The sequence below is a fragment of the Seriola lalandi genome, unplaced genomic scaffold (genome assembly GCF_002814215.2).
Source record: "Seriola lalandi dorsalis isolate HSWRI2012SDOR001 ecotype SW California unplaced genomic scaffold, Sedor1 jcf7180002054748, whole genome shotgun sequence".
Classification (NCBI taxonomy): domain Eukaryota; kingdom Metazoa; phylum Chordata; class Actinopteri; order Carangiformes; family Carangidae; genus Seriola; species Seriola lalandi.
The window spans coordinates 3,434,370-3,454,580 of NW_019525301.1; the positions used below are offsets into that span (position 1 = coordinate 3,434,370).

General features: G+C 39.8%; 1 protein-coding gene across 1 annotated transcript; it reads right to left on the reverse strand.

Moving 5' to 3' along the window:
• Nucleotides 1-3,353: 3,353 nt before the first annotated feature.
• cass4 (Cas scaffold protein family member 4) lies at nt 3,354-18,604 on the reverse strand. The gene is made up of 7 exons (XM_023424621.2): nt 18,477-18,604; nt 8,479-8,886; nt 7,721-7,804; nt 7,488-7,598; nt 5,315-6,622; nt 5,105-5,188; nt 3,354-4,323 (listed from the first exon to the last, which is right to left on the reverse strand). Exons 1-7 carry the CDS (start codon nt 18,477-18,479, stop codon nt 3,907-3,909), a joined length of 2,415 nt encoding a protein of 804 aa, XP_023280389.1. The 5' UTR covers nt 18,480-18,604; the 3' UTR covers nt 3,354-3,906.
• Between the last annotated feature and the right edge of the window lie 1,607 nt (nt 18,605-20,211).

The following is a 20,211-nucleotide window of genomic DNA, read 5'->3' on the forward strand; positions in this document are numbered from 1 at the left end:
TCGGTGTCAAACTCAAAACTCAAAATGTCCAAATTATTAGAATGTATAATGTACTCCATTTGCTATTAACCAACTGAAAACATTTCTTTCTCCCAGGTTCATAACATGATTTTTGTGGTATAGCTCCTCAAAATGCACATTCAAGGCTCGATTACAGGGCAAAATAAGCCCCAGGTTCACTGGGTGCTAAGTCATTGATTGTTGTAAATAGCCTACATTTATATGTAGCTGCTGAATATTAAGTGACATGATAAAAGCCTTCTGGTGGGTCCTCCTTTAATGTTTTGTGGATACACCTACATAGCATATACATTTATAGAACATCTGACTTTTGCTTCATATAATTCTCTCAGTATTGTTATACATCATAACTGAATAATATTATATATATGTATAATACATACATATAAATACACATATCCAAGGGAAAACTAGTCATTCAGTTAAAAGCTTTAGAGCTTAAAATCACTTTAGGTCCAACACAATAAATCATAATCGGACAAAAATATTTAGATTGACTTGTTTGTTTTTTAGCATTTTTATTAGAAATTGATGCTGCATGTGACAGATATTACAACTTGTCAGATAAAATTATCACAAGGACTTTTTTACCTTTTTATATTGAAGCATATTCATGTAGCACATCTATGTATTCTAATAGGCCTACTACTTATCAAATAAAATGTGTTGATTTTGGTAATTTTTTACAATGAGATTTTGTCCATGATGATGTGTTTTTCATGGTCTTACCACTTTGATCCACCAAAGCCTTTTCAGTTTTACTCGTATTTAAATGTATTTATTAATGAAGTCACTGTTATTTCATATTGTATATGTAAAATTAGTGCCAGGCTGCATGGTGTGACTCTTCGATATTAAATAGTTCAATACAATACAATATTTCCACAACACTGCAGAATTTCAATGTCCACATATGTAGCTGTCACAGAACCCAGGTCTTTTCATTAAATACATTACTGTCCCAGATGTTTGAATTGAAAAAGATAAAATACATCAAAAGGATTTAATTTAAATGATAATTAATGCCATTGAACATTTAACATACAGTATACTGAACACACAATCAGGTAAATGACTTACCAAATTAAAATTCACTGAAGAAAAGTGTTACGGGGTAGTTATGAAAAATCACTTACAGAGTCATATCAGTGAATCTAGTCATTACGCGGCTAATATATCAACTAATATATAGATTAAAAAACTAATATTAGGCTACATTTGAGAACAAAGGCTGACAAGTGACTAATAACTGCCGCACAAAATCACAAAATCAAAATATGTTGATGTGTGAAAACAAAGACTCACCTTTATATTGTTAATTATTCAGTTTTCCTACTAACTTCCTAGTTCCCGAAACAGCTCGACCCTGCGGAGAGTGCACGTACACAGCGGTGACGTCTCTTTTACTAATGGGAAAATGCTTTTTGGGCTGCAGGGGATTTTTCTCTGCAGTGCCACGAGTGGCCACTGGGAAAAATTGGCTGCAAGGCAGAGCAGTGGCGCCATATCCAGTTCTAATAATACATCCATGCACTCCATCAGTACCTCTCACCCTGAAATCTCTGCTCCCATGCGCTGCGCAGGCACTGTAGGTAAATGTAATTAGCAGTAGCTATATTTTTAAATAAAGTTAACTTTCTTACCTTCTGAGTTTCTGAATTAGTCAAGTATCTACAGATGGACACAAAGCTAGCTAGCTTAGTGAGTTTCTACTTTTTACCTTAAGTTACAGACTAACTAATGTTAGCTAGTTTCTAATTTTGGCCTTAAGTTACAGTTTAGCTAACTAATGTTAGCTAGCTGATGGTGCACCCTATCATTTCCAATGCTGTCTTGTCATTTCATTACCAATATAAAATATCATATATGATCTAATGTTAGCAAACACTGGTGCTCAGTCATTAGCAGTGAGATATTGGAGGATTAGTTGAATACAGTTATTTTATGTAATAGTGTTTCGTGTGGCTGAGGTGGTTTAGTTAGTATTTTACCTTTTTGGCTGGGCCACGTCAGCAGTGGCCAGCTCTATGATGACGAATGTCACTGACTGACTGAGTGATCATATTTCCACCACTGATCAGCCAAATGCCACGGGAGAGGAAATGTTGCACTTTCTACTCCACTACATTTATTGGAAAGCTTTAGTTAAACAACCAAGATACTGTAAGGACTGTAACAGTTCACTGACGAACGTCCATGCTGTACTGGTTCAGTTGACCCTCCCTTGATTGTCATTGTATAATTCGCACTCTGCTGTATATGACATTCACATTCATGTAAAATGCCACTGTTCTAGCGGTCTGAAAGTGGAAGCTCTACATAGTGTTGGCATCCTGTGGGCAGAGCAGTGGATGGTAAAAGTTTAACTATAAATGAAGTTGTGTGCAAGACATCATCTCCACACTTCCTGTTCTGTATTGACACTGACCTCTGACTTTCCTGTAGAGGTGACACAGCGCAAAAATTAATTTCCACCACAGTGAGCAGTAAAACCCTGTGACTTAGTGTTACACTTTTATAAAGTTGGGGAACTCAATAGATTTTTTAAAAGAATGGTCAAAATCAAAGCAGCTGAGGCAGAAATATTTACTATAGATTTGTAGTCCCTAAAATAGGTTAAGCTCCAAAAAAACTGGATTCTACAATTGCCACAATGCAGCATCTTATCACCAAACCCTGCCTGTTCAATGCCCACACCTTTCCAACTGCTCACCCTCAGTTTGTGTATATTGTTTTCGGGTAGTCCATCTATCCGTCTGTCCGTACACACATCCTATTCCTGTGGACATGATATCTCAGTAATGTCTTGACAGAACTTCTTCTAATTTGGTACAAATGTTCACTTGGACTCAAGGAAAAAATGATTAGATTTCGGTGGTCAAAGGTCAAGGTCAGTGTGACATAACTGAAGACTTCACACAGCAATTATGACAAAATTTCACACAAATGGTCTGAAACTACTCTGAGTGGAGGAGGCAGACAACCACGAGGAGGTGATTCTAGGTATTATAAATTTGTAGACTCTAAACTAAAGCTGAGATAACTGTCAAGACTAGATCCCCATTCAGCCAACTGATCATTTGGGATCCCATATCAAAATCTAGTTTGTGTGAGACAATTCAGACAGTTCAGACAATTCCTTGTTTAACTCTAAATCGGATCTAAAGTGCATATAATAATATCCCTTTTGATCTGGAAAACAAATGGCATTAAATTTCAAATCTTCAGCCTAAATGGTCCTAATGTGCCTTAATGTGCTACCAAGACTTACTCATATTACAACATCCATCTTGCTATATTTTACATCAGACAGACATAGAGAAAACAACATATAAAGTTTTCAGTTTTTAATTTTAATATCAATAAAAATCCTACAGGTGTTGTTCTCAGTCTTTTGTTTGGGAATGCATAACACATTTTTTTTTTGAATATTTACACAGATATTCACATAAAGTAGACTTTACCAAACTACCACCCTGCAGAGTGTACCTCTTACACAATAAAATACATTAAACATCCACATAACAAACAAAATTCAAAGAATATAAAACTGTTGTAAATTATATAAAACAAATTAATTCATACTTAATATTTAAATTGTATTTTAAAATATGCTTGAATACAGTATCCTAAATGTGCAATCTATTTTGAAATTCCATTGTGTAGAAGTCTTTTATTTGAGTATTAATTGTTCTGTTTGACCATTTTAACCTGCGCCTGCATTCTTTATGATAATAACATTCAGCTAAAAGCAATGACCTTCTTCTTCTTGGATATGAAGCTTCATAACAGTTGAATATGAAATGAATGACCAGAGACATAGATGGACTGATGAATACACCAATGTCTTTTGCTGACACAAATCAATATGCTTGATATGTGCTCTCAGAGGTCAAGCGATATCCGAAAGTGCTGCGCTCGTTGGGCCAGTTCCTTTGCGAACTCTTGGGCCTCGTGCAGAGCCTGTTTATCCGGGAAGTGCAGCGCCGCCTTCTTGGTGGCTACAGCCAGCTGCTTCAGGAGAGCACACAGGTGGTTGCTCTTACACAGGAGGCTCTGGCCAGACCCTCCACGCTGGGCCTCCCTGCACAGAGTGTCCACCAGTCTCTGGCCCACCATGATTACCAACTTACTTTGCGAGATGAATTTCTCCGGTGGCTGGCCATCCTGAAGGCTGCCCACAAATCCCCTGATAGCCTTCTGGAGGGCGCCAAAGTAAAGCCGACAGTGCTCTGACATGGAAGGTGATCGCTGTTCTTCTGTGCCGCTGCTGGACTCAGAAGAATGACGCTTGTTATCAGCCTGAGTAGGGAAGACATGGAGCAGAGAAGGTGAAGATGACAACATATCACATTTAGGAACAAAATGAGGCTTCTGGCACAACTTGACCTGCTTCTGCATGGAGACAGGAAAAGGTCCAAAGAGGTTAAAACTCCAGCAACATTTGTAGTAAACAGAAGAACTAATTTTGACCAACATGTTTCAGCTTGTGGCCTTCATCAGCGTCTTCATAAAACACATCACAGGTGACATTTAAATAAAATAGGTATGGAACAAAAAAATAATTCAAAACAGTTAATCCTGCGTGAACATATAGATATCTGCCTGTGGGGCGACTTCAAAGGTGGGTTGGACCTTTGGTCATGTGGCTTCATGCCAATCACTGTTCCAGGCTGGTGAGGAATGTCCAATAGGGGACATGGCTGGCACCATGTTTTGTTCAAAGCCTGGAGAAGTGTAGTTAACGGGTTGTATAAAGGGGACCTTGTCTCAAACTGTGTCCATTTGATGTGGCATAGGACCCCCACAAAAATCTCAAATTTAAATCTTTATAAAATGCTTCATATGTAAAAGGCAATAAGATGCACCAGCAAAATAAAAATAGAATAGAAAAAGTTCTTCTGTCTACTACAAGTGTTGCTGTAGTTTTGACCTCTTTGAACATATCATATTTATACTCACTATACTGACTACAAGGAAAGTCTGGAGTAGGTGCATTGCAGATGGAAATATAAAAATCTAAATTTCTGAGAGGCAAAGTTTTTCATTGTCACATTGTCATGTGTTTATAGGAGAGACTCACCTGTGCCTTGTTAGAGACAGGTGTGACATTTTCTTTCGGTTCTCTCTGCAGTTTCTTTTGCTGCTTTTCAAAGTCATTTTTAGTCTGAGGAAAAGTCAAAAGCAAAAACAAAACATTACTGAATGCTTTGGTTTTTCTTAATTGAAAACTCATCCAGTTACCATGGTTACCTATTATATTATATCTGATGATTAAAGGATCAGTGTTTACCTGTAGCTCTACATAGTCATTGTCGTCCTCCACTAAGTCCCCCTCTTGTTCGCCTCCACTTGGACCCTTCTTTGTCTCTGGCGGAGCTGTGATGTTGAGAGGCTGTGGATCTTTCTGAGAAGCTCTGAATAGAAGCTTGCCGTTGGCGATGATGATGGATACCAGGCGCTTGACATCCTCTGGAATGGTTCGTGCCACCATGACAAAGCGTTCCAGTTGGTCAGGTGTCTGGACCTGCCCCGGGTCCTGGCACAGTGTGTTGAGCGGCCAGCCGGCCATGTTCAGAGCACCCACTGTTTGTTGTAGGATCACACCTGAGTCCTCAATGATGGACAGCTGCTTATAGAGCCTCGTCTGAAGGTTGGCATCAGTCAAACGACGAGCGTTACCCTTTACATCCAGGGCAAAGTTTAGGAAGCATGTCAGAGAACATGCGATAGCCTCTGCTGCCTCTTTGATCTCCTGCAGGTGTTTCTGCAGATGTTCTTTGCTCCTCCAGTGACTGCTGACGAAATCCATGAGCCGGGGCACGGCCCTGCAAATGGACTCCTGCAGCTCCAGAAGTCTGCGGCAGGCCTCATCCTGGCTGAGCGTGACCTCTCGCAAAGGCTCTGGAGAGGACGAGCTCAGAGCCAGAGAGTCACAGGAGCTGGTGGAAGAGCTGGAGGCCGTGCTGATTCTTTGACTGTCTGCCGCCGAGAGACGTAGGATTCTACCTCTCTCGCTGTCCTCCTGCACCAGTGACTCCCCACTTCCTGGAAGGTCATGGAAAGACGTACAGGCCAGAAAGTTCCTCATTTTCTGCAGGCACACTCTATTGAGTTCATGAACATTACCTGAGTCACCTCTGCACTCTAGGGGTATATGATCACTGGGGGGATCACTGAGAACTCGGGTGAAGGGTTCTTCTTGGGGTGGGACGGCATATACTGACTCCTCTGTAGTCATCTGCGTAGGGGGCTTGTCATAAATTGGGAACACTTTGGGCGGACTCGAGATGTCAAGTGAACTGGGTTTTGGTATATCATAAACTGAGGGGGTTGGACTGCATCTTTGTGTGGGCCAAGCATGTGCTGGAAGAGTATCATAGAGCTGCCTACAAACAGCTTTGTGTGGCATGGTGTCATAGGAGCCCTGGGGTGGACTTAATTTCTCAGGACCCACGGGCACATCATAGATCCACTCAGGCTTGCGGGGGTTGGGAAGGGTGCTGTATACACCGATCATATTCTGTTGGGTTTCTGTGGCTGAGGGAACAGGGATGTCGTAGTTTGGGTCCTGAGGCAAAGGTGGTGGGACCGCATACACCTGTGCACAAGAACGAGGCTGTCAATATCACCGTTAGACAGAAATAAAAGGCCTGCAGGGATGAAGCATTCATTTCTACTTGGTGGAAAATAAGTGCCTGAATATGCTTCATACCAAGTTCTTGTCAGATCATCTTAGAGCATCTGACACCCTCCTAATGTCAGTGCTTGTTTGTGTGTGTGATGCAGTGTGATGCAGCCAGTAGGAGGCTATGATGGCAGGCTCTTCACCCCACCTTTGAGTGCGGATGACATACACTCCCATGTTAAAATGTCCAACTTTACAGCAGAAATAAACATGTTGGTACAAAAACACTTTTTGTCTCTACAGCTAATTTCCTCCTTCATGACACCTGTTTCTATAACTCACCTGTTTACATTTTACTAAGACTTGAAGTTATGGAGAATTGAGGGCGTGGCCGCTTTGAGTGACAGGTGGGTGAGGGTATACTTGTCAACGGAGGAGGTTTTTCAGATATCTGTGTCATGCATGTCTGATGGAATACATAAACTTCTTTTTTTAATGAATCCAGATGTGTTATGGCTCATGATCCACTCATGCTCTACCTTCATAGATGCAACCTGAAGCATATTTTTACACTTCAAGTCTATTTTCTCCCCTTTTATGCACGTAACTACAGTGATTGTGACATGGGCTGCCAAAGCACAGGTGACCTACACCCAATACTGTGCCTGAACGCATCCTGTGTAGACACAGACAGAGGACTGCTGCTGCTGCCCTGCCCATGTGCTGATTTCACTATCAGTGTGTGGACATGTTAGTTTGTGTGAAGCATACCGAACCATTAACACAATAAAATACAGAAGAATATGCATTTCAATCCCTCTAATTGTCTGAAACTTACATAAGAATCCCCGGGACTGCTGCACCTCACACCCTCGAATCTCTTCTCCAGCTCTGAAATTTGAATCAGTGAGTGTTTTCGAGACATATGTCTTGAAGTTGTTGAAGGTGCCTGAAAATAGAAGAGCACAATAACAATGAAGATATCAGACAGATACCAATTCAAGTGGCAGCATATGTACAAATAGTCTCTACTTTTGATCCTCTTTGTTGTGAATATTTTCAGGTGCTCACAGTGAAAAGAGAAACTCGTCTTGCTTGGACCGGGACGTCGTAAACCTCCCCTTTTGGACTGGACGCAAGATTGCAGAATGTAAGCTGTAGAGAGAGAGACAGAATGTCATATTGGGATTGACTGGCAACACTTGCACCGCTTTGATCAAAGCAGCATCTACCTCACTGACCTCTGCGTCAGTGCTTTAATGGGGACAGTGTTTGCTCTGAAGCCTGTTGAGAGAGCCAGAGAACCCCATTATGCATGCACTTTGCCAATTAACGCAGCCCTATAATAGAACCCATGCTGTTCATTGAATATTAGGTGGCTACTGCAGAAGGGAACAGGACTCCCCTGGAGCAGGAGAGGAAATGGTGAACATATGGGTGTATTTCTCCCCACGTTTTGTTGCATAGGCACCCATACAGACACTTCTGTCTTTCTGGGGTCTCTGGTGGCACGGTCTGCTGTTTGTAGTTAAAAGTGTCTGAAGTCTGTGTCTGTTTGTCTTTTACAGGCCCATAAAGACCCCAGTGCTGCATGCCTGTCCCCATGGAGAGGCCCCTGGTCCCCATCTGTAAGCTCTTTTGCCAGCAGGGGGTTCACAGCATTGCATTTCTGCAACAGTCTACCTCTCTAATCATGAGAGTTAACACTTCCAAAGAAGAGAACCACCTTTGACCTTGGAGCAATACACTGACTAACATCTACATTCAGGATTCTTTCTCTTCTCTACATAAACACAGATTCATGTTGGTAGAAAAAAAGCATTTTGTACCTTGTCTCCCTCAGGTCCTTCTGGGCTGTGCTTAAGTGCTGACAGATTTTTTGAAGTAGTGGACGGGACCTTGTACATCTTGTCCATGCATTCATAGGCTGGATTGCTGGAAGGTCGAGGTACACTGGGGATCTGGTAGATATTTTGCATGCTGTCATCAGTTTTTGCATCAGTTAATTTGGGTTTTTCCATGACTTGGTGTAAGAAGCCTGCAGTGGCTCCGGTTTGTGGCAAGAGCTGCAGTCTATTTGCAGGAGCCAGACCATGCCGTCCGTACAGAGAACACATCCACCATCCGCTGGTGCCGGCCACGTGTTGATCCACCACTATGACAATGTCGCCTTTTCTGAAGGCCAGTTCATCTGCACACTCTGCAGTGTTGTCATACAGAGCTTTGGCAAGTGTGCTCTAAAATAAAGAGCAGAGAAAATGGAAATAGAGATTAGGAAGTAAAACATGTCTGCAGGTAGGTACTGTGTGTATCTTTTACATGACAAAAGTAAGAATCTTCATATGTTTATGTATTTTTATATTGTAATTTGCACAGCACCGCTCCACATTTAGATGATTAGATTTTTACTTGAAACTTTTTTTTGATATGTGTTGCAACCCCACTGCAGTTCCTCAACTGCATTTCTGGAGATGGCTTGTCTCTTCTTTTTGCTGCTGTAAGCCTAATGACAACATTTCCTCATGTAAAATGTTACTGCAAGTTGCACGTACGAGTCATTGTCAGATTCACAAGGAAAATTGCACAAAATCCTTTTATAAGTCATGATTAACACAACTAGCTGTCGCAAAGTCACTGTTTTCCCCACCGTTAGACAGATTTTGAAACAAACAAAAAAGTGTGGCACTTTTTTGTTTTAAATGACATCTTTCTTTTCATTTTCACTTCCTATTTGTGCTTCCTACTGAGAGATAAATGGAAAAAACAAGTTTCTTCAAAGCTTCCTCTTGCAGGCTTGTTAGCTCATCACTCTAAATATGCATTGTGCAAATGAAACTTCTTTTCACTCTGCATATTTTAAATTCTATTTGTGTTCATATAAACCCTCTGTCTTGACTTCACTGTCACTAATCGAGCATCTCATGAGATGCCCTGCTCTCTTCAGTGTGTCAAATCTAAATCAAATTGGGCAACATCTAATGACCACAAACACTGATGTGAGAAAATTTCCTTTGCATCAGTGTCAACCTTGTGGCTGTGGTGGCTCTTGCACAGGCTGTCATCATGAGAAACAAGCTGGGAGTAATGAAACATGCTTTTAAACCAATACCACTAGACAGAGCTAAAATGACAGGCAGCAAATGTGGTTTGTCTTACTTTGCAGCCACACACACAAACAAACAGATATGCACGCTTAACTCTTATCTCTTTAAAATTCCTATCAGAAACATATAAGTTAACATCAGTGACAAATGCACCAACTCTAACTGTGTTGTCACTTATGACTTCAGAAAACAGACGTCAGAAAACAAGAATGCAACATAACAGTCAGTGTAGAAATTAAGATTTAGAGGTTTAGAGATCAATAAGATGAAACAATTCTGACCAGATGTTTTCGAGATAATTGTGATATTTTTTTTTTTCTTATTGCCCTGCCCTCTAGAGGTCAAAGGGCACCTCCCTCTGATGGGGCCTGAGTCCATGTACCCAGTAAAATGTTTATTTGCACCCATTTTTGTTTGGCTGTGACGGATGATATTCAGAAATTCATATGATAACTTTTGTGAGGCTTTGTCAAAGTTTGTCCAAGAAGTAGAGAAAAAACACTTTCACATTACATCCTGGCAGCTGCATCAGTTAGGTTAACTTGACTAGTTGCCATGTCTCAATCTTGGGTTGCTCTATGCTACCAGGCACAGGAATTTTGATTTTAAGCCAAACACATCAATAATTTTGAGGCAAAATGCAAATGATCTTATCGCAGCGCTCACTGTTTAGGGACACCAGATGTCTTGAGCTGCCTCCTCATGTTTCCTGAGTCACAGATAAAAGTGTTGTGTTGCATCGACAAATGAATGCTTTCAAAAATACAAATCATCTATGAAAAATGATGTGAGGTCTGAAGATCATCTGTGCCAGGTTTAGTTTAGAGTTTGTGTGAGGAGTAGAGAAAAAACACTTTCACATTACATCCAGTGTGGTGCAAACTGACATCGTAGGGTACATTTTACCGTACGCTTCAAGGGGCTGCTGCAGACTCCCGTGGCAGAAGTTAAAAGGAGATGATGATGAGGATGAAACACGATGGGTATCTTGGCCCCCAGTGAGAACAAAAACAATGGGGTTCCAGCAATAATCACATATATGTGCAATATTCTGGTATTCACACACTTTTTGTTCATCCGTACTAAGGGAAGAACTACAGTACTTAAAGCTAACATGAAGAAGTAAATCTATAGAAGTAATGGTACACACAGTCAGACAGACCCCTGACCAAACAAACACACCACACACTCCCTCACACACGCACTCACACACACTCAACCCACAGCTGATAAGCCTGTGGGGGGGGTCTACTGGCTCTGCCTTCTCTCTGAGGGTGAATGCTCAGTAACAAAGAGTTCATTCACCATCAGAGCCCAACATGCTCAGCACCTGTTAGGATGCAGCAGTCCCCCCCCCCCAACACACACACACACACACACACACACACACCAAGCCTCAGCAAACTCCCTGCCTAATCCTCTGGGTCATGCTACAGACATGTAGGCAAAATATGTCGGGTCAGATGACAGTCTGTGACCACACCACCCAGATTTATGTTGTTGTGCTTTCTCCTTGGAATCATCACTGTACACTGTCCTAAGATGACATTAGCAACTGATTCAGGATCATCACTACAAAATCTGCTTGTGTTACACACTTTCTATAAGTTTTGTCCGTCCAGGTCACAATAAGATGTGCATGTAAAAAGCCCACAGAGTTTCCATGCTTGTAATGGGTACAAATGCCACATGACTTGATTATTGGTGACAATTAAATTAGTCAGCACTGTACATATTTCCTGTGTCTAAACCACAGTTGAATCCATGAAACAGGTTGTTTGTCCTGAGAAGAATCCCCTGCCTCGCCTCATGCTGTATTTACGTGTGTCCCTGATCCTGTGTCTGTGTTGTTCACTAAGTAAAGTAACAAAGTCAGATTCAGCTGTGACTCTTTTGGATTCCTGCACACGCCTGCTTGTGCTGATCAGCTCCTCTGACAGCTGGCCTTCAGCACTTTAACTGCACAGCTGTCTCGGCCGTTCCCTCCTCTCCCGTCGCTCTGCTCCATCCTGTTCACAAATTAACATCAGTCCGCCAGACACAACGCAAGAAATGCTTTTAAAACTAGGAGCTTCTGTTCAGGCAACACATCACTTTGAGTCAAAATAAGCAGGATTACATTACACACGCTTCATGAATTGCATGGAAAAAAGCTAATGAAAACCATCCATACCCCTTGAGAGGCCTGACTGTTCAGACTGTGTTATTATTGTATATGATTCCCATTGTCTAGAATGGAAAAGTACGGAAACCAACAAAGTCCATACTTGCAAATATTTTTTTATCCTGTTATCTCAAAACAATGGGATAATTACTCTGTTATCTCACGGGGTGCTGTTGTGTTGAGCTTGGGATAATTATGTTATCTCAAGAAAACAAAGCTCTGGCATCTCGAGATAACGAAATAATAAATACAAAATATTTGAGAGTATGGCCTTTCTGGGTTTCCGTAGTAAAGAGACTTTTGGACCACATATATATATATATATATATAAATATATATTTACTGTAAAAGTGAAGAACAGTAATAAAGTCAGTGAGCTGACTCAGTAATATTTACATAAAGTTTGCCAACATTAGCCAACAAAATGTTTTTTTATTTATTTCTATTTTCAAAAGTTGAATAGATGCGCTTAAATAGAGCCATTTGTAAGTTTTGCTATTGCTTCATAGCCAGTGTTAGCATTTACAGCTGTATGTGACGTACCAGTCTTGTCAAGAGCCTCAGCGATCATTGCAATTACAATACAAGAGGTTGCAATACAGAGCAGACTGGACGTTACAGTGACTCAGTATTGAAAATTGATGTGATAGTCACAGTCCAGATCAGGGCTAGCTGGTTAGCATGCTAACTTCCGTAGAAGAAAAAAAGTGAAAGAAATAAGCAAAACTAGAGCTAACATTGGCGTTGCTTTCCACAGCTGGACATAGCTGTTGGCATGTAAAGGAAAGAAGTTAGATGCTAAATTTGCAACATTTCTATTGGACTGGCAAGTACACAGCTGTTAACTATGCTAATCTTGGCTATGTAGCAATAGCAAAACTTACAAATAAGCTCCTCTAAATGATAGATAGATAATAAAAATTACAGGGGAGTTCAAAGTGGTTTTTAAGTGACCCACTGAAAGGCTGCATGAGGGGGGATTTATCCTCAGTGCATTTATATTTAAACTGACCATTGCTGGTATTTATCCATGTACTGTATAATTCATTTAATTAGGTAACTATGTGGCCGTTCATCAGGTATTTCATAACTGTACTCAGGAATGGAAATCCCCAAATTTGAAGGAGTGACGCTATTGGGTAATTGTAATCTTTTTCCCACACAATAAGAGATGACCTGTACAGACATAATTAAGTCAACATAATAAGAGTGTCCATTCCCAGAGACATACTGGAACAGGAACCAGTCAAGGAAGCAGTTCCCAGTGTGGGAATAACACCCTCTTGGTTCACTCAGACCTTTTGCCCCTTGACAGCCAGGGCACAACCCCAGGGTCAGGTCAGCACCTCATCCATTAAACATTCAGACAAATGCCAGGCCCGGCACAACACCCATGGTGGCGGTAAACAAATCTGTCACACATGGCTAAGAATTCACAAAATGTAGAAAAAAATGTTAATTTTCCTAGAGTGGCGGGAGAAGGGTATTCATGATGAGGAAGAGCATGTTGTTGAGATAATCTCTTTTCTTGAAATTGGACAGGAAGTGAGCCTGTAAATATGACACTTTAGACTTTCCCACAGTATCTTAGATACAAAGACGGGGGCAGCGGGGAAGACAAGGAGGAGAGACAGGGACAGACAGACAAACAGAGGGAAAAACACTGAAAGACACATTTGGTATTCCACTAAATTATCTTTCAATATGTTGGGAATTTGTTCAGATCTGATCAGTTTATTCATCTTAAATGATCCTCAGATGTGCTCCATGGAAAATCACCTTTGTCAACCCTCTCTCCAACCAGAATAAATTCAAGAAGAGGCTATGGAGACTAATTCAGGCTCTGTGGCAGTGACATTAACTCGTTACAGCTGCCCTGGTATTTCCTGTATTGGAACTGGTGAGAACTATGTCAAAATCGCATGCACAAACACAACTGACGAAAACTTCCTCGAAGCTTTCAGTCAACATTCCACATAGACAGCTAGTCTTAAAGCAATATCAGAGCAAAGTAAATCAGCAAGTAAACATACTTAATGTATTTCAAAACAAAACAAAAAAGCCTGTGAAAGATTAGTGAAGTGACGGACTCTCCAATCTCTCAGGATTTGCTTTACTCTGTTGTTTTTAATCAGTTTGACTTGAAATAAAATGAATATTTGGGCCATAGGAGATGAGGTAGGGGACATTTATAGGGCAAAGGATAAAGAGAGTTTTAAGCGAAACTGGTGCAGTAGTGCAGAAAAGTTGAATTCCTAAGTAACAAGCTGCACTGATTCAGTTTGACTCTTCTCTCCTGATCGTGTTACTGCAAATTTTCATCAAATAGTGCAGAAACTAAAATGTGTGAAACTAATGAACTGATTCAGCTTCATCTGAATGTATAGATAATGGCTGCCTGTGATCGACAGACTACAAACCCAATACAGACATTTAATATATGATATATATGTCCCTATATCAAGAGTGATGTTGCCATATATGTCACCTATAAGGGGATATATTACTATTAGCCTACATACAGTTTATACATCCTCTGGATATATGAAGATATAAGTTCATAACATATATGACATACCCATAGTAAAATTTGAATATGTACATATAGTAAAAATATCTTTGTGATGAATTTTTACATAGAACACATATGCTTGCAACATGTTTATCAAAACAACATACACATTACAAATCTATATGTTTTTCTTATTCATTTCTTGTTAATTTTAAAAAATGTCTAATGTCACATTCTGGAAAAGTGTCTAAGACTTTTGGACCATACTGTTTATAATATCAACATCTATTGACAGGCTTTGGGATGAATATATATTTATGTAACATCTGTCTACCATATAAGCATACATATGCATATATTTGTATGGGCTCGACACACGTCAATATATGAAATTGTTCAAATTTCTAATAGGTTTCATATATAATTTTTATTTATATGTACATATAAAATAAAAATATATATTTCATATACGGAAATTCAATATATGTACACGTATTACATTTGCGTATGGGACAGAATGAGCAGAAATACCTTAAAATTCACTGTAGTGACAATTTTCAGTTATGTGCAGGACAGTTTGCTGTTTCCCAGATGTGCAACAGTATGAGTGGATGAGGGACAGTGTGAGGAGCAGTAGATAACAGGCTCACTGCTCCGTGGAAGGAACTTAATCTCACGGCTCAGTTTTATTTATACTCGCACTTCCTCATTCTCTTCTTCTGCCTTTTGTCATAGCTCACATATGTACTGTGGTTACTTTGTTGTTTCCAATTTACTTGTGACAGTGTTAAAGAGTATGTTTGATGGTTAAAATTGTGTTATAAGTGATTCTGACTCTTTCTCTGTGCAAACACAAATGACATCTTTAAATTAAACATTTGAAGATGACTATTTGAAACATTACCATAATAACTGAGCAGATGGGAAATATATAATGTATAAAGTTGTGCGTCATATTTTCAGATTTGCAGGAAATCAGATGGATTAGTTAAAGGTATCCTGTGGCGATTCTAATGTTCTGATCAGCAGATCTCTGTTTTATTCACACTTGCTACCAGAAGGGACACAAGGATACATGCATGCACGAGCATGTGGTTCCAGTTTCCTGCCCACAGTTTCATACTATTCCACTGAGTAGTAACAGGCGATTAGAACTACAACTGCAGTGGCACATGATGAATACTGAGCCATCTCCATAACAACTGAGCAAACTGCAATTGCTAATGAAGAAGCTCTGGAAGAAGCTAGCAAGTGGACCTTTTGTAGTAACTCTTGTTCCTTGGATCAAGGGTGAACTCTGGTATGTAGCAAACAAAGGTGTTAAAAATGCACGTTTCAAAATATTCAAAAATTGCTTTGCAAAAAATAATATATAAATAATATATATTATATAATGTGTGTATATAAAAAGTTTATATATAATAAAATAAAACTAGAGAGATGGATTGTAAATATTTTAACTTGTAAATATGTAAATAATAATTTCATAAACATAAATATGTAAAAAGTGAACTGTATAAACATTTTAAATATATATTTTAGAAAATAAACTCAAATATACAACATTAATTAAAATCTAAACCTCACAATACCTTTTTACCTTACCTCCTTACAATAATAGCCACTAAATGCTTCACTATGTTCAGCAGCGAGTTGCTAACTTTGTCTTTCTGCTGTTTGGAGCTGGGTAAGTAATGTAAGTAGTGGGTTAACCAGAGCTTTTATTCACTGACAGCAGCTGCCTGCTGCTGCTGGAAACAATGCTGATGAGAGTGGTGAGACTGAACAACAACATCCAAGTTGTGGGTCGTAAAATCCAAATGAGCTGAAGACATTAAAATCCCCCTTAGCACTGAGGTAAACTGCTGGTGTTAGGTGGTAATTCTCTGTGGATTTGTAACTATGAGTGACACCTTTCACACAGTCAACCGTGTGGTAAAAAGTTTTGAACTTTGGCACAATGATCAGGGACAATCCCCCATGCTTTTCACCAAGTTTCATGCCTTTAAACTTCAGAACCATATGCACGATTTTCAAAAATGGAACGGGATACCATTGGATTCCTCGGATCAAGCCGAGTTCAATGCCGCATGATGTCAGTTTTTTTTTTCTTTGTCCAATCTTCACCGAAACTGGCACAGATGATCTTCAGACCAGGCCTCACAGAATGTACCACATGGATTTTTGATTTTCTAAAGTTTGTCCATCACAGCCAATTGAAAACAGGTAGCGAGTTCATATCTCAGCAACGCTTTTATGTATGAAATTTAACTTCATACATGGACTCAGGACCCCATCAGGAAGTAGCACAAAAAAATTGTTGGTGCATATGACTTAAAACCAAACCTGACAAAACTTATTTGTTGGCGTTTTGATTTGCAAAAGCCGATCAAACAAAGGTGCCAAACAAGATGTCAGGTCATATCTCAGCCAATCTTTAATCAACTGACAATGAAACCTGCTGTGAGTGCTTACAACCATGCCATTGACATCATGTTAATATGGCAACTCTGACCTACTTGCAGCCATATTTACAATAACAATATTGGTCATAGCAGCTTTGAAAGGCAGTGTGATAATAATCTCATGCCTGCTTTTCAGCTTGTTGCACCGCTGACAAGCAGTGTTCCTAATTTCAATTATATGCGGAACTCAGAGTGACAATTAAAGGCCAGTTGGCTTACATGCTCAAAGTTTTTAGCTGACATAAAGAATAATCAGGCTGTCTCACTTCTGAGCCAGATTAATAATCCATGAACCATCAAAATTATTTCAGCTTCCTTAAATGGGACGTGTAGAGGATGCTGCCACAGCCTCCTGCTGTGTGAGCCTTCATGACTGTCTACTGACTGACTGCTGCTCCCAGATGATAAAAACTGACACAACAGTGTGAGGCATCTCAAAATAGCTACGAACTATACAAGAAATAAATTCCAATACCAAACGCCTTATATAGAACAGAAATGAGATTGCTTAAACCGACAGTTAGTCATCAAGCAAACCAGTCAGTTGTTTTTTTTTTTTAAGAAGCAAAAGATGAGCTCATTCGCATGAGAAAATGTCAGGATGATGCATATCCTTTCCCTCTACTAGTTGGTCCTGGGAAGATTAGGCTTTGCTGTCACATTAATCATATCAATGCTTTTTTCACACAAAGACCCCCAAGCCAAATATTGACTGGCCTTGTCGGCCCCAGTCTGACAGAGATATCTAGACAAAGGTAACAAAAGGCACATACTAACTTTAATGTTTTTCCCATCTGCTGTTGGCTACAGTGCATTCCCATGTAGTTACTCTGGGGGTCTTGTGACAAACACCGACTTGTAAAGATGAAATGATGCAAATAAAATCCCTCTGATAATTTCTTGGTCAAGCTGCAAACAGATTTAGATTTAGTGCACCATCGATAAGTAATCAAAGTTACTCTGGATACAATCCTGCAACATCCAGCCCAGTTAGCAACAGATATGCACACGGTTTTAAAGAAAAAAACAGACATGCAAGCAGTGTTTAAAATTGAGTGTATCGACCTTTTTAAGATGTGTGAATGAAACATCGTAAATCAGAGTGAAATGAACTAAAATATTTAAATTTACACACGTGCAAACTGCAACATGTAAGAACATAATCTCTCACCTAACATCCCAATTATGTGTTTGTGAGCAGACTTGAGTTGATAATCTGACTTCTAAAGTCTTGTGTGTTAATGAGGCTCATAAAGTTTCAGTCTCAGCTCTGTGTCAGGATCAGCGCTCTCAGGTTACAGCCTACTGTAGAGCAGGTCAGAGGGGCTGTGTGTGGAAATAGGTGGTAGCTGACACTGCAAGTTAAAGTGAAATCCAAGCAGGTGGTCTGCAAGGACATTCCTCTGGATGAGCACCAGTAGAAAACAGAGTAGATACAAAAGACAAAACAGCATAAATTCAAAAATTGTAATTATATGATAATTATAAATCATTCTAAATAGAAATCTGAGCTGTAATGAAAACAATATTTTGGAGTAAAACAATTTGAAGTCCTAGCTAAAGAAGTGGCTGCAGTACTCACCATGATTGTTAGGCAGTTGTGTTTAAGTTTCCACACAGAGGCTGTTTTCAGTTCATCTCCACCATGAGTGTGTCTCGGGGATTTACTCCTTGTGTGTGTTTCACCAGCATATTGTCTGAGCTGTCACTGAGGGGCAGACTGTTTTACACCCTGGGCGGGGACAGCGAGCTCCATGTCATTGACGGAGCTTCTTTCCCGCAGCCCCATTGGCCAGAGACACCCCTCTCTCTGCAGCTGCCCTAGCCCACCGGTTTTTTTCTTTTTTTTCCTCTGAATATAACACCACTTTATACTATCTCTCTTACCGTCCACCTTTCTAGTAAAAGAGAAGTACAGCACCATTTGATTTCCTAAGTAGCAGGAAATTTTTTTCACCATATTCTATTTTGCTTCCTCTTTTTCTTATATTTACAGCACATTCATCCATGACACATTTATAAAGAAGGTTCAGGAGGGAGGGAGGGGGGGGAATTTTGAAGAATAAATTCTTGTGGGTTTCCTCATTATTGTCTGGGTAACACAGACAGCAGCGTCTGGGAGAGTTAGGTTGGGGGTTGGGGAATGCAGAGGGGGTGATGGGGCAGGGTGAACTTCCAGTCGGAGGATGCAGGGAAGTCGAGAAGTTTTGATTCGTTTTTGTTCAGATTGTTTCTCTTATTATTCCTTTTTTTTTTTGAAGCCGTCACAAAATAAAATTAATATAAAATAATAAACATAATAAATAATAATAAAAAAATAAATAAATACATTTTAAAAAATCCCACAGGTTTGGACTTTTGAATTTAGTCATACAGAAACAAAAACCACAATAAGTAGATGCATGCTACGCCTATGGCAGTATGTGTGTTGTGGTATTGGTGGCTCTCTGCAGGTTGCTCACTTTTTGCAGCAACAACTGTGATCTTAAAATATCTACAGGATATGGTGGTCGTTAGCTGTGTCATTTCTGAGGGTCTGAGGACATTTCAATATCAAATTCATAGAAGAGGCTTCTCTCTTTTAATTGTTTAATAAAAATCTGAATTACAACAAAGGACACTGACAAAGTATAAAAAGTGAAAAAGACAACAACCCAACTCTGCGGTCAACTTTGAACTAAAATTTGAGATGTGAATTCTGCACGAGGTCTCAAAGCAGTGAGGGGAGTTTCAAAGGTCAGGCTTTGAATTCAATCAGACAAAAGATCAGTGTATCATTCACAAAGAGTGGCAGCCAAAAAGAGTTTTCCATTCACTTTTTCCAAGTCTGACTTCAAACAATAGTCAAGTCCCCTTACAAACACTAAAACAAGGTTTTGCTTGCTGTAATCATTCATCCTGTTCCTGGTGGCCTTCAAAAGACTGTTTCAACAGAAGTCGTGCGGGACAACATCTGCAGTCCTGATTCTGTGCATATATTCAAAAGTCTATCTGAAGCTAATATGAGGTTCTGAAGTCCGATTTAATCTCATGAAGTGGTTATCTTCTGAAGTTATGGTCTTTTTTAATATAGAATATAGAATTACCTCAAGCAAAACCTCTCAATGTGTACACAGGCACCTGACGTGTTTTAAGACAGGCTGCTCTTTAAGATGGTGCAATCACAACTCTGTTTTCTTAAGTAATGTCCCACAAATTCCACTGCACAGTTAAATAAAAATGAAAGATGCCACAAATGACATGAAGTTGACGAGACCAGAGAGCTTATGGAATACTATAGAAGAGTCCAGCATTCTGATTGGTGCTCTGTCGGGGGG

Excerpts from the sequence above, each read along its gene's own strand:
- cass4 (XM_023424621.2), bottom strand. Across the intron at positions 6,623-7,487 it reads GCAGTCCCGGGGATTCTTAT|GTGTATGCGGTCCCACCACC; the intron begins GTAAGTTTCAGA and ends TCTTGTGCACAG. Across the intron at positions 4,324-5,104 it reads CTGTCTCTAACAAGGCACAG|GCTGATAACAAGCGTCATTC; the intron begins GTGAGTCTCTCC and ends TTCCCTACTCAG.